The sequence below is a fragment of the Scatophagus argus genome, chromosome 7 (genome assembly GCF_020382885.2).
Source record: "Scatophagus argus isolate fScaArg1 chromosome 7, fScaArg1.pri, whole genome shotgun sequence".
Taxonomy (NCBI): domain Eukaryota; kingdom Metazoa; phylum Chordata; class Actinopteri; family Scatophagidae; genus Scatophagus; species Scatophagus argus.
The window spans coordinates 25,601,591-25,615,551 of NC_058499.1; the positions used below are offsets into that span (position 1 = coordinate 25,601,591).

General features: G+C 40.4%; 1 protein-coding gene across 9 annotated transcripts in view; it reads left to right on the forward strand.

Annotated features, from left to right (window-relative positions):
* carmil2 (capping protein regulator and myosin 1 linker 2) overlaps positions 1–13,961 on the forward strand; it is a 59,272-nt gene that overhangs the window by 18,408 nt on the left and 26,903 nt on the right. For all 9 annotated transcript variants that reach the window (XM_046394766.1, XM_046394764.1, XM_046394767.1 and 6 more), the window contains 13 exons: positions 1,558–1,654; positions 2,688–2,742; positions 2,967–3,139; positions 3,793–3,861; positions 4,740–4,833; positions 5,025–5,111; positions 5,832–5,960; positions 6,298–6,414; positions 7,733–7,908; positions 9,000–9,087; positions 9,527–9,616; positions 9,731–9,797; positions 12,531–13,060. In XM_046394766.1, the coding sequence (XP_046250722.1) occupies positions 1,558–1,654; positions 2,688–2,742; positions 2,967–3,139; positions 3,793–3,861; positions 4,740–4,833; positions 5,025–5,111; positions 5,832–5,960; positions 6,298–6,414; positions 7,733–7,908; positions 9,000–9,087; positions 9,527–9,616; positions 9,731–9,797; positions 12,531–13,060 (1,772 nt within the window). The remainder of the gene's footprint in view (positions 1–1,557; positions 1,655–2,687; positions 2,743–2,966; positions 3,140–3,792; positions 3,862–4,739; positions 4,834–5,024; positions 5,112–5,831; positions 5,961–6,297; positions 6,415–7,732; positions 7,909–8,999; positions 9,088–9,526; positions 9,617–9,730; positions 9,798–12,530; positions 13,061–13,961) is intronic.

Here is a 13,961-nt window from a genome sequence, read left to right on the forward strand (position 1 = left end):
GAGAGCAGGGAAATTGTCACCTGATCACCAATTGGTGGTGAGTAGGGTCAGATGTCAGGCAAGACTGATGGACAGATCTGGTAAACCCAAATATGTAGTGAGGGTGAATTGGGTATTTCTGGAGGGGGTGAGGTCTTCCAGAAGAAACTGGGAAACAGGGGAGTTTAAGGACATGGAATTTGAGTCAGCCATGTTTAAAGCCCCCACTGAAGAGGTGGCTGGTAGGAACATAGGTACATAGAGGCCAGAAGGGAGCATCAGCAGTCGTTGAAGCAAAAATTTGGGCTGCAGTGGGAGGAGTTCAGGGTGGCTATAGAGGAATATACTATATAAACAAAAGTATTGGAACAACTGACCATTACGCCAACGGGGACATTGGTGACATTGTATTGTAAGTGCATGGACATTGCTGTGGAATTGGTCCCCCCTTTGCAGCCTTGGCAGCTTCTGTTGTTTTCGTAAGGCTTTCTGCAGAATTTTGGAGTGTTTCTGTGTGGGTTTTGCCCATGCATGCAGTGGGGTATTTGTGGGTCGGGCACTGGTGTTGCGTGGAGGGGTCAGACTCACAGTCTCCATTCCAGTGCATCCTGAGGGTCTTATGGGGCTGAGAATGAGGCTCCGTGCAGGTCAGTAGGGATCTTCCGTACTGGACTCATCTGGCCATGTCTTTGTGGACCTTGCTTTGTGCACTGGGGTGCAGTCATGCAGGGGAGGAGGGTGGCCTTCCCCCGAGCTGTTACTGTGGGAGGCATAGCATGGTCCAAAATGTCTTGGTATGCTGAAGCATTAAGATTTCCTTGCCCAACCATTGAAAAACAGTCGCATAACACACCTGAATTCAGTAATAAGGAGATGTGTCTGAATACTCAAGGAAGTTCTGGAAAACTGTTCCCATTTTCAAATTGGGTGGTTTGCGGATGAATTGAGACTCAGGACCACCTTACCATCTTGTAAACTAGAGTGTGAGATGGATGGACAGATTGGTGCAGCATCTGCAGTAATGGAGGCATTGTACTGGATCAGTCTACGTTCCAGCCCTTACCTATGATGATGAGCTCTGGGTAGTGACCAAAAGAATGAGATCATACAATGCAATTGAGCAAAATGAGTTGCCTCCATGGGTGACTGGGCTCAGCCTTGGACATCTGAAGGGAGCTCGGAGTAGAGCTACTGCTGCCTTGCATTGAAAGGAGTCAGCTGAGGTGATTCAGGCATCTGATTAAGAGGCCTGCCAAGCACCTCCATTTGGAGATTTTCTGGACCCATCCAACAGGGAGGAGACCCCAGGGTAGACATGGAATGGCTTGGGTACGCCTCAGGATCCTTCAGGAGGAGCTGGAGCTGTTGCTGGCTAGGTGGATGTCTGAGATACCTTGCTTAGCCTGCTGTCACTGTGACCCAACCTGGATAAGTGGAACAAGATGGATGGATGGATGGATAAACTTTAGTGTCTGTAATAACAGTTTCCCATGCTGCTGTTCACCACCTACTCTTGCTTAATATCTCCATATTTTAAAATCGTCTGTACTGCTCCCTCTCTTTCCTTTCTGGTTGTAGGTTTTGAGAATGACCTGGTGACTCTGGTCCTGTCTGTCGGCCGATGTCACTCTCTTCGGCACCTTGCACTGGGGAGAAATTTTGCCATGAAGTCAAGGTCTGGGAAATATGATGCAAAACCGTGCTGTGCATGTCCCATTGTACATGATCCTTTCAGTCTACCACCACCTGATGTCTACTCTTCATTAAACAGTTACAAAACATACAGACCTTTGCACGCAAACAGCTTGTGGCAGTTTAAGTCATGGTGGCCATGAAGCAACTGATCCAAAGTTTAAAACTTGAAAATTCACTCAAAAGAGCTTTGAGTTACATGTGTGACAATTGCTAGGTATGTACGCAGACCCAAGTGATATAAAGCTAATGAAGTAATGTCTCTAGCTGAAGTAGCACTGTTCCATAAATTTTGGCGACCAAAACCCAAGTGCATCAATAATAATAAAAAATGGGAGACATTTTGATTTCATTTTTTTAGATTTGCAAGATTAATATAAATGTATATAAATGAATAGCATTCTTCATTTGTCTGGTTATAGATCCCTGGACAGATGGATAAAACTCAGTGTAGATTCACTACATCCTTACTGACGAGCTGTAAAGCAGGGCTCTCACTGGAACACCTGTGTTCACCCTCTCCATGAGGTGCAACCAGGGGCCAGGTGTATCAAACTCAGATTCTTTATCAAAACCCTATGTACTCAAAAAGACAGAAAGTACACAGTATACATTCAGACTGATAAAGCATCACATATATATGATTATGTTTTATATCTGAAACTGGGCGCACACGCACAAGTTTCATTTCCACTCCCACAGTTACCCATGAATGAATGTAGAAACACTCTTAAACAGTCATTTGCGTATCGATACTCCTGCCAGTCCCAGGCTTCATCAGACCTGTGAGTGAGAAGAACAGCGCATAAGAAAGGCAGTTTTACCATGTTGCATCAGGAAGGTTCAGTTTACCTGCATGTTTCAAAACCTTTTGTTTTTTTGATTAAATGTTGCTGACATGTTTTTTTCCTTTTCTTCTGTCCTTTCTTTCATCATTTTATGTTTTCTTATATTGTTGGGTATATCATAAATATTTTTGTCTCCTTAGTCTAATATGCATTCTTTCTGTCAACCAGACCTCTCACTGATGTTCTTCATCGTATAGCCCAGCTCATTCAGGATGAAGAGTGTGTGAGTGACTCTCAGTCATTAATACTAGCTACCCAGCAAAATAAATGAGGCACATACTGTGAATTAGGTACAGTGCATAAGTAGAGAGTACATCATTTACCGTATCTACTTAGTGATGTAAATGGGTGAAAACAACTTTTTTCACAAAATTTATTTCAGTATAACTTTTTTTTGACAGAATAGAATGCTTATATATTTGTATGCATGTGTGTGTGTGTGTGCAGCCCTTGCAGTCTCTATCACTGTGTGACTCCAAGCTGAAAACGGGGATGCACATCCTGCTGAGCGCTCTAGGTGGCCAGGCTGCCCTGGCTGAAGTGGACATCAGTGGAAACAATATCGGAGACACTGGAGCCAAAATGCTGGCCAAAGCACTGATGAGCAACACCAGACTTAGGTGCACGCACACACACACACACACACACACACACACACACTGACCAAGGTGTTGGACACCCGTACTCCCACCTGCACTACATGCACTAGATGTAAATACTATTCATGTAAATACTGCACATTTTCACTTTTTTAAATTTTATTATTTTTTATAAACGTTCTTTTTTTTTTTTTAACAATATTTAAATTTTTTTACTTACCTATTTTCTGGTAGCAGGGACATAAAGAATTTCACTGCACATTGTACCGTGTATGATTGTGTGTGTGACAAATAAACCTATCTTGTATCTTGTAATCTGTAAATTACGAAATAATTCAAGTCTCATCTTTCAGAAGGAGTGTCATGGTCATATCTGTTACTGGTATATTTATATACCAGTATAAGTTTTACTTTTAGTTGTGGGACTACAGATTCTTCATTTCAGTATTTGTAAATGAAGTTCAGTGTTTGGCTGCAAAAGTTTAATTAGTGTGTTGACTTTGCCATTCGATGCAGCTTTGTTTACCAGTCAATCAAGCACCAAACATTCACCCAGATGGGACATTTTCTCCCGACTTACATGGAGATGTATTAGGCACAAGTGTGCTTTCCCAACTGACCCCTCTCTTCCTCTCTCTCTCTCTTTATTTCTCTCTGTCTATGTTGCTTTCAAGGAGTCTAACATGGGACAGAAACAATGTAACTGCCAGAGGTTTCCAGGATGTGGCTGATGCCTTGGAAAGGTCATACATGCACACGCATACAGACACATGCATACACATATCAGAATCAGAATCAGAATCAGAATCAGAATTCCTTTATTTATCCCTGGAGGGAAATTCTTGTATGCACATTAGGTATACTGTAAGTGAATCCTAAAAAGCTAGGTTAGTATGAGTTGCAGTTGTCAACTAACATGCTGTTTAGATCACTATGACGTCAGTGCAGCCTTTGCTGGCCTGGCACTAATTATAAATGAGCACCTTCAGAAATTGCTAGTGACAGCAATGTACCACAATCTGACCTTAACATTTTTGCTAACGAACTTCACAACTTCACAATGCCTGCTATGCAAGTTACGCCCTGGGCAACTGATCACACCCACAGTATAGATGTAGGCCGACAATCAGCAAAATGTTTTTTTGTTTTATTTTTTTAATCTTACGTGCACAAGATAGAAAGATATCATCTTTTAGGACTTTAACGGGTCTGTAATAAACAACATTGTAATGTAAATTACAATCCAAATTTGAGTCTACAGCTAGCTGTGTGTGGTTGTAACTACAAAATTTACAAAATTTACAAAAATGCCATAAACAAGTAGTTTAGCATATTAGCATGTTAACATGTTTGCCAAATACCATACTAAACACAAAACCCTGCTGAGGCGAATGGGAATATCATCATTATGTGGTCATAAAACAATATATTGGGCACAATGAAATTACTGACATGAATGTGTGAACACCCAGTAGTTTTGAGACAGTTTGCTAAAAAAGCACAAACCTCATGGTTTCACTTAAAAGTTTAAAATGAAGTGAACTCTACTGTATAGTATGCATGGCAGATCAACCCCATTTGGATAGATGTGAATATTGAGGCTAGATTGTGTATTGTGCAGGAACTTCACTTTGCAGCACGTGTCTCTCCCCCTGGCTGACATCACACAAAGTTACCGCAGCAACCCTGACAGAACAAAAGAGGCCCTGCACAAGGTCAGCGTGGGAGTCTGTTTCGTGTGTTGGAAAATGTGACTAATCTGAAAAATGTTTAAGAAATTAGACGATGAACTGTACTTTCCATGCATTTGTCATTTCTCACATCTTGTGTTCTTTAGCATGCCATTTTCCTGTGTCACTGAGAAGTTGTAGTGTGTGCATTAAAATATTCTGTTATGTGTGTGCAGATTCAGCAGTGTTTAGACAGGAACAACCAGCAACGGTCTGATAGAGGAGAACGTCAGCAAGTATTTAGAGCTCAACAATCTGAAAAGGTATGCATGTGGTCAGTTAACAGTAACAGTAAAGATACTAATGATTATCTCTAATATAGTTTAACAACGTATGAAGGTGAAAAAATATATTCTTTTAATCGTGACAGTCACTACAAGACACGCATATAGCATTTCCACAGACATTTATTTATGTCAGACTAAAAGAAAACTGTGGACACAGGACTTAAAGCCCTGAGTGAATACAATGTGTGCCTGCCAAGTTGGAACACTGTGTCAAACAGAATGCAATGACTTGCAAATCCTTTATCGCCTTTATTCATTTGAATGCAGCATAAGGACGAGAATTGGATTTGTTAAGGACGTTTAAGAAGGCGAAATTCCCTTGCTAAGTTCTCAGTAAACTTAATAGAGGAGCAATAGAAAGCCTCCTGACTGGAAACATCTCAAACAGGTCTAACATTTCCACAGCCTAGTACAGGAGGTCTCTGCAGTATGAAGAAAAAAACAAACCACCAGATCATCATTGGTACTGGTACTGCAGACCGAGTAGGCAGTTTTTGATCATTCCATAACCTTCCAACTCTTTTGTTGCGCTTTGTTCTAACATTTGTCAAATGTGTTAGAGGCATTATATTCAAAATGAATGTATACTTGCAAAAAAACAGTAATGGATTTAGAAATCATTGCACTCTCCGACTGAGGCAAATCATATGGTTAATTATCTTCAGCTCTGCCTGTTTTGATTGTCGTCCATTTTAGCTGGTCAGGGGTTTGTGTCGGCAGCTGGAGGACAGCCTTCAGCATTTAAAACACTGCAACATTCAGGAGGTCCAAGCTGACATCCTGGCAGCGCATGAGGTGCTGCACAACACCAGGGAGTCTTTGAAGGTACAGGCTGCACAGATGGATTAGGAAAACTCACAATGAATTACGTCATAGTGGGATATAACTTTAATTGCCACTTTATTAGGTATATCTAATTAGGTGTTGTATGCTTTGAGTAATCCAGCCCAGTACAATCACAGCACTTGCTACAACCTCAATAATAAACAGCTAGTTGAATTAACACCTCTGAATAAACACTGGCCATTACAGGCTTCTTAAAGGTGGATTATCTGGCATTGCTGTGTTCTGGATTGGCTAAGATTATATTTTATGTACCTAATAAAGTGGTCAGGGGTTGGAATTGATGCCGCTAATGTTTCTGTTGGCTGTCCATTTGCAGCTGCTTCCCTCTCTGTATGAGGCAGGCAGGGAGTGTGCCCCTGATGGAAACTTAGTGAACTGCACCCTCACTGACGCTGCCACTGCACTCTCTGATGAGTTCACTGGACGCATACAGGTACTCTTTTAAACACATCCACAGTGCACCTCATCACACAGGATAATCCACTATTGAGTGATTAAAATAAAGGTTTTAATCATGTGCAATCTGGTTTAACTATTTTACAAATTATAATGCATTGTACTACAAAACAGGGTTAAATACGTGGAAATAATTCCCATTTTTAATGTATTGTGTATTTAAGGTTTTTGTCAGCTCTCCCTAGATAACCTCATAATTTGTTTCAGATGCAAACAGGAGCTAACAATGAGTTAACAAAACAGTAACAGCAAATCACTGACTACCATTTTTCTGACCTTTACACACATGGTGGTTACATTCATTGATTTGTCTTTTCCAAGAAACAATATACATATATTAATGTCTAAGTTACACTGACCATGAATGTTGCCTTTGCTCTGAAATATAATAATCAGTTATTTGTTTTTGAGAGATAGATAGATAGATAGATAGATAGATACTTTATTGATCCCAAGGGAAATTCAAGCACCAGTAGCCCGCTACAGCAGTGTAGGTTAGTCAAAAATAGCCAAGGCCTAACTGTTAGTGGGAAAATAGACTAAACATACTAAATAAACCAACATATGCTACATAAAGTACAATAGAGTGCAGTGAAAGCAGGTCGACCAGATTGACTGTGTGCATAAAACAAGAGACTGAAGAGCCACAGTGTAAACATATGTAAACTGATTGCTACTCAGAAATGAGTTATAAAGTGATTTTTAATGAAGAGTTTGGTTTAGACCTGCTCTAACTGGAAAGTGTCATGAGACCACTTTTGTTGTGATTTGACGCTATATAAATAAACTGAATTGAACTGAATTGAAGAAGCTGCCCTCTTCCTAGATTTCATTAAAATATCACATTCAGAAAAGCAAAGGTATCTAATATAAAAAGTTTTTTTGTTGTTTTTCTGAAGGGTATAGAAGATTGCTTAGCTGTCTTTCTTTGAATTTTAAAAAAAAAAAGTATAATTGACTGGTATTCACAGTACTGGTATACTGGTAATAAATAATGATGTTTTCATTCTACAATCTATTCATTACTGATATGATTGACAATAGTATCCCCTAAATCTGTTTGCCTGTGATTACATTTGATTCTATGCATGGGAATGCATGGTTTATGCTCTAAACTAGACAATAAATGAAACTCCTGAATAAAGACCAGAATTCTGTTTCAGTTAAAATAATAAAAAAAAATATCATTCATAATAATAACTGACAAATGTTTAATATTGTCTTTGTGAAGAGGTGATTTCACATTCCAGTTCCACCTTGTAATCCTCTAAAACAACCGTGTGTGTTTGTTCCAGGAGCTGGCTCAAAGCCTGATGAGGTGTGCAGAGGCAGCGTGTCCACGGGTTGTCCAGCGGTCTAGCGTTTGCGAGTGTCTGTCAGAGTGTGTGTCCAGAAGAAGCAGACAGATACACACATTTCTGAGAAGCTCTCTGGTGGAGAACACAGGACAGATGATCAGCAACAGACTGCGGTAATAGTAAGACAGTGTGATTTTGGTCAGTTTTCGGATGATAGCATTCTAGCAGTTAGCGTCTGTAACTGCCTGCTTATTTGTCATCTGTCAGCTGTTCATCATCAGGAATGTATAAAGTGCTTATGAAAACCAAGCGCCCATGTAAAGAGAATGCTGCCGACAGAGGCAAAGCGAATGCTAAGAAAATACTGGCTAATCATTCATAATTAATCTAGCAGCATCAAGCAAAATGAAACACTTCATATCAGCTTACCTTTGTGTTTGACTGTTGCAGTGTCCCCTGTTTCAAATCTTATTCACTGAATAGCATTTTGTGTTAGTCCGACAGTTCAGCAGTCAGCAGATGGCACTCTTATCCTTGTAAATACAGTTATGCCAAGCTCCTCAGTAATACCATTCTATGCAGACTCTCGTTATGTACCTGACATAACATGTTATAGCCTGTATAATTAGTAAAATGTCTAATTTTAACTACCCGCCTAATATGTCTCTCCATACATTACCACACCATAAGTTATGGAGTACTTAAAGCTGTAGTCAAACTTTTATTCTTTCTGTTCTGAACTCACTGTGCCTCTGCATTATTAATAAAACCTTACTAATATCCACAGTTAATGGCTGGTTCGGCTATAGGTTTACCATGAATCGCCAGAAAAGAATTACTGGCAAGTGCCTGCTGCTTGCCCTCACTTGCTGAACCACATACTGCACAAGTACACACATCACGCAAAGGAGCTACCACAGCTCTTACAACATGGCTCTGTTTTAGCAAACTGCTTAAGTCAATACAAAAAAGATTATGTTATGTCTTCACCCGGCACTCCTTTTAATTTGATGAATCACTTTATTCAAATGGGAAATTGTTCCAGGATTTTTTTTTTTTTTTATGGCGATGACATCATAAAATATGATAACATTTGAAGCTTCATTTGAAAACCTCAATAAAAGGTTTGAATGGTAAAACAAGCCCTTGTGTCTAACGTGCTGGGCTGCTCTAAATCACGTTTGGGTTACACTAAATGCATCTTCGGTCTTCAAAGTGCTGTAATCCAAATTGCATATTTTGTCTGTTCTCTCTTTTCATCCAGTGAACTGAGACAATCACTGAGTGTCTCTCTGGCTGAGAGCATCTTAGAGCAGGTACTGCAGGATCTGACAAGCGCACAGGGCAAAGTGGTAAGTGTGTGTATGTGAATACACTACGTCTAGACAGATTATTATTATTTTTTTTCTTTAATAACTGACCCAGTGTTCCAGGAATTGGAACAACAAGGACCAGTTCAACATTTTGGAGAATATGCTAGTATGTCTTATGCACAATCAAATAGATGAATTCATATCTATATTAATACCCCTGGAAGCTGCTAACTCTAATTCTTAAAATCACACTGTATAAAACTGCACACAACAGTCTCCTTAAACTGTTAAAATTCCTTTAAAAACACCAGTAGGGATTATTAGCCTACTCAACAAGATTCCACACGATTACTATTGACAGTACCTTGAACATTATTAGAAACCATTGTCTGCTATCATTTTGTTCGTGCAGTCTAAGTGAATCTGTTCAATGTGTTGCGTTCGTAATTGGTAAAGTTTTTCTTTGTTTATTGTTCAGGATTGCCTTATAAAGGAAAATTCATGCCTGGCTCTGAGAACCAACGTCCCAGAGATCAGACTGGTCGACGGCATCTTCCCAACTGATGATGTAAGAGAAACACGTGCATCAATCTGTGCGTTCTTCCCATTTTTTACTTATTCATTTATGTGCTTTATTTTCCATTTTTGTTTTTCCTCTTACTTTTCGTCTGTCTGTCACCAGTACAGTCCAGCATTCTGGAGAAACAGTTTCCACTCCAAGAGCCTGAGGCCTGCCCTGTCAATTAAGAGTAAGATACAACCTCTGTTACTTTGTGGTTCAGTTGTATATCTGTGTCTCTCACTCTGAATTGGAATTTAATTCATTTCAGTTCAACTCATTGTGTAGGTGTGAGCTTTTCTTGCAAAAGCCACCAAATGGCAAACTGTAGTAATAACACGGCAAAAACGTATATGCAAATGCAGTCGATTTCACACAGAGCAATGTTAGTATTTACTTGGAGCCGTGTATCCACCTGATGAACACCAGCACAATAGCTGCTAAATGCTCCACTATGTTCGACATCTCGTCTCCACCCAAGTGTGGCTGCTGTTGGAGGTCTGTAGAGCTGGGAGATAATTCTGTTAAACCACAGTCATTTGTTTGTCTTTTCCTTTACGTTGCTATCAACACTTTCCATGCTGATGTGGTATGAAGTGCATTATGCTTAAAGGGAAATTCTGGTGTCATTTTTTAACCCGGGGTCTAACACACTGTGAGTCCGAGATCAAAAAAGCCACCGATAATCACAAATAATGCTCACAATAGCACCATACCTCATCAACAGTGCAAACAGGGTCCCAGCACTTAGTAGGAGGCATCAAACACCTGCTTGCTTTGTGTGTTTGTATTTTAAAAAGACAAAACAGAACTCGCACTCTGCTTCTCCAGCCACTTCTGAGTAGTTACAATTGAAAAAAAAAGTAGTTATAATGTAATTACAATTACATGACTAATATCTCTTTCTGCAGATTTTATGCAGGCAGATAAAATCAAAGAAATAGTTTGCTTACCTCTTTGATTCCTCTCACAGAAACGTCAAACCACAATTTGCCTTCAGTGGAACTACACATGTGAATGAGCAAAACATTTTTTTTAGAATTGTGGCTGTAACAGTGGGGTAACAGTAAAACATGTAGCTGGCGGTCACACGCTTAAATGAGAAATTTGAATAATCCTTTCACCAACAGCAGCTCTCTCTTGCCTGGCACATATTATCTCAATGAAAGTCACTGGAACACGTGTAAACCCTTTACTTCAGTCGAACTTTTAGAAATAAATCTTACTCACCATGAAATGTTGCTTTTATCAAGGTTGTTCAGCCTTCTTACACACCGTCTTACTCTGAACTTGTCCGGGCATGTTGTGTGGGTAGGAGAGGGAACTTTACAAACTGTAAAGTCAGTGTTGAGAAAAATGATTATCACGCCAAGTTTGTTAAGTTACAGCAACTTGAATTTTGTTTTAAACCCACCAACAATGAAATTTGAGCTTAAATGACATGCAAAATTAACTTGGTGTGATTACCAACATTATTGTTTGATCACAACTTACACAATACTTAGAAGGTTTATCTAAATCAACTAATTACAATTTTTATCTTGCATCTGTGTATTAAATCAAGTGGTGTGAATAGGTCCTCTGAGTTACTGTTTAGAGTGTAGGTTTAGGTGGGAAGAATATTACGATTGTTCAAAGGCTGGCACAAAAAAAACAGTTAAAAAAATCAAAATGTCAAATCAATTCAATCTCCACCTGGGACTATGACCTTTTGTAAACTGAACAAAACAATGTAAATAAAAGCATCAAGTAGATGACAAAAAATGTGACGAATGTGATAATCTAACAATATGGTACAAAATAGTACTTTGTCATCACTTATTTAAGCTAACAAAAACATTTGCTAAATAACGAAACAGCTTAAGAGCTATGTAATAGCGTGAAGATTGTATTAGTAGTGGCATGATTTTCCAAAATTTATCTACTACTTGTGAAAAAATCTATTTATAAAATAATAATCTGGATTTAATTAATTAGTGCAATGGTATTAATGCCATCCAGTATGACGACTGAGGCTGGATATAAATCTTCAACTCCTATCATGTATTTTATCTTGTCCTATTGTGTTCTTTTTGTGCACTGTGCCATGTTGAACCATTCCGTGGCAGACAGCACCATTTGGCTAATTGGAGCATGGCCTGCTTACTTTCACACCAGTGACTTTCACCATGGGAGAGATGAGATGGGGAAAAGATGGAGGTGGGGGGGAGGAGGGAGGAGGAGGAGGAGGAAACATGGGGGAATATTTGGGGCAACCCTCACTCCTTTTGTTTGTTGAATAATAACAATAATAATAATAATAAAATTGTATTTCTGTGTACCTGTGTCTGACATGTGTAGGCCATAAAATGTTCATAAAGAATGTAATTTTGAGCGTTTTATTTCTAAACATGTATTCATTGATTTGCATTTCAAAAGCCTCTGATTTAGACCAGCACGGTACCCTGTAACTAAAAGATTAATAACAATGTAGGTTTAACGCTGCCATATTCCACCTTTTCTTCTGTGTGTGACTTGGTGTGACAAGCTCGTGTGCAGTACAGTGTGACTGCAGCATCCATCTGCTGCCTTTTTCTCCATGCATGTTGATGCTTAACTGATTATTTCTGTCTTGTATGCTCTGCCGCCCTTTGTCCCCCTTTTTTGTCCCCCTTTTTTCATTGCTTAGCCCCTTCCCCTCCCCCTGTCCTGGTCTCTTGACACCCAATTTTCCTATTTTCATCTCCCTCCATTATCCCAATATCTTTCCCATACAGCTCTGCCTGCTGTAGCCATACATACTGTACAGTACATTCCACCAAATAGCATGCTCAGTGTGTGGGCTCCATTCCTGCCTTTCCCTCCCTTCTCTCCTCTATCCTTCTTCCTTTCATCATGTTTCCTTATGCCTCTCCCCTCATCAGTCATAATGCTTCACTCTCAGGTCTCCTGGATGCAGACTGGGAGCAGCAGACCAGGGACAGAGGAGCAGAGAGAGAGACGGAAGGAGGTTCTGGAGAGGAAGGAGGAGGAGAAGGAAGGTGTGGTCTTGCTCGGTTGCCGACAGCAACCCCCCTGTCAGTCAGAGCTTCAAGCCCCTCCCTTTCCCCTTACACTTCCCCGTCCCCCTCCCCCCCGGGACAGAGGCAGAGGAAGGGGGAGGTGGCAGCAGTGGATGCTGCAGCAGCATCAAGAGCAAGAGGAGCATCATCCATTCCTCCTCCCAGTCTCCCTCTCCTTTACTCCATCTCTGCTCAAGCACCACGAGAGGAGGCTGTTGGCCGTGGAGGCTTACCCAGACGAGAGGCTCCCTTCCCTGGCTGCAGCCACAGCCCAGGCCCCCTCCCCAGCTCTGGATCCCCCGCTTCTCCCATGGAGCCTTTACCCACCCAGGGACAGACTCTAAGGCACTACACTGCCTCCCGACCACGGCCACGACGCACACACACACAGCCCCCCTCCTCCAGGCCTCAGGTAAGAACCCACACACATATTCATATTTGCAGATACACATACACACAACAATACATGAATACAAAACATGCCTTGGCATATACTCCGTGAAATACAGCCACAGTAAAAGAAAGAAAACAGGATAGGAGGAAAGGAGGGATGGATGAAGGAGAGATAGAAGGGTAGATTAAATAGGAAGCTAATTGCGTGATTACAGAAGAGATGCTGGAAATGGATGGATGAAAATCTAAATAACAATAGAAAGAAGGAAATCTATCTATCTATCTATCTATCCATCTGCCTGCCTGTCTGTCTGTCTGTCTTTCTATCTATTGCTCTCTTGCTTTCAGTTCTAAAATGCTGTAGTAATAATGGTAGCCATCTTTATCGTTGCATTCTCTTGCTCCATGTAGTCGTGCTCAGTGTCTGTGTCGTGAGTATGTATGAGGAAAGACACATACATTTTGGGAGTGGTGTTCCCTGGGTTGTTCCCAGTACTGATTTCTGTTCGTTCGTGTGTGTGTGTGTGTGTGTGTGTCTTTCTTTCTCTCTCTCTCTCTCTCTCTCAGGAATGATTTTGCCAACTCAATAATTCATGTTTTCAGATTAGTGAGGGTCTCTTGTTGTTGTTGTTATTCTGTGTAAATGGAAAAAGATTTATCTTCATCTGTGTTAACTTGTGTCTTGCGTGTGATTTCTCTTTTTGAAAGGTGCACAGTTGCTGTTTTGTAGGTGTCAGTGTTAGGTGGTGTTCCACACAATCATACTGTTTTTGGTTCTTTATGAGGCATTAGTACAGTAAATGATGTACAGTCTCGCGTCAGTCATCCCTGTTAGTGAGTGATGAGTGAATGTAGGTCCTCAGTGGTTAGATTTTGTTAATGTGGGTTATTGTTGCCCTTGTTGCCCAACAAGGAATGAA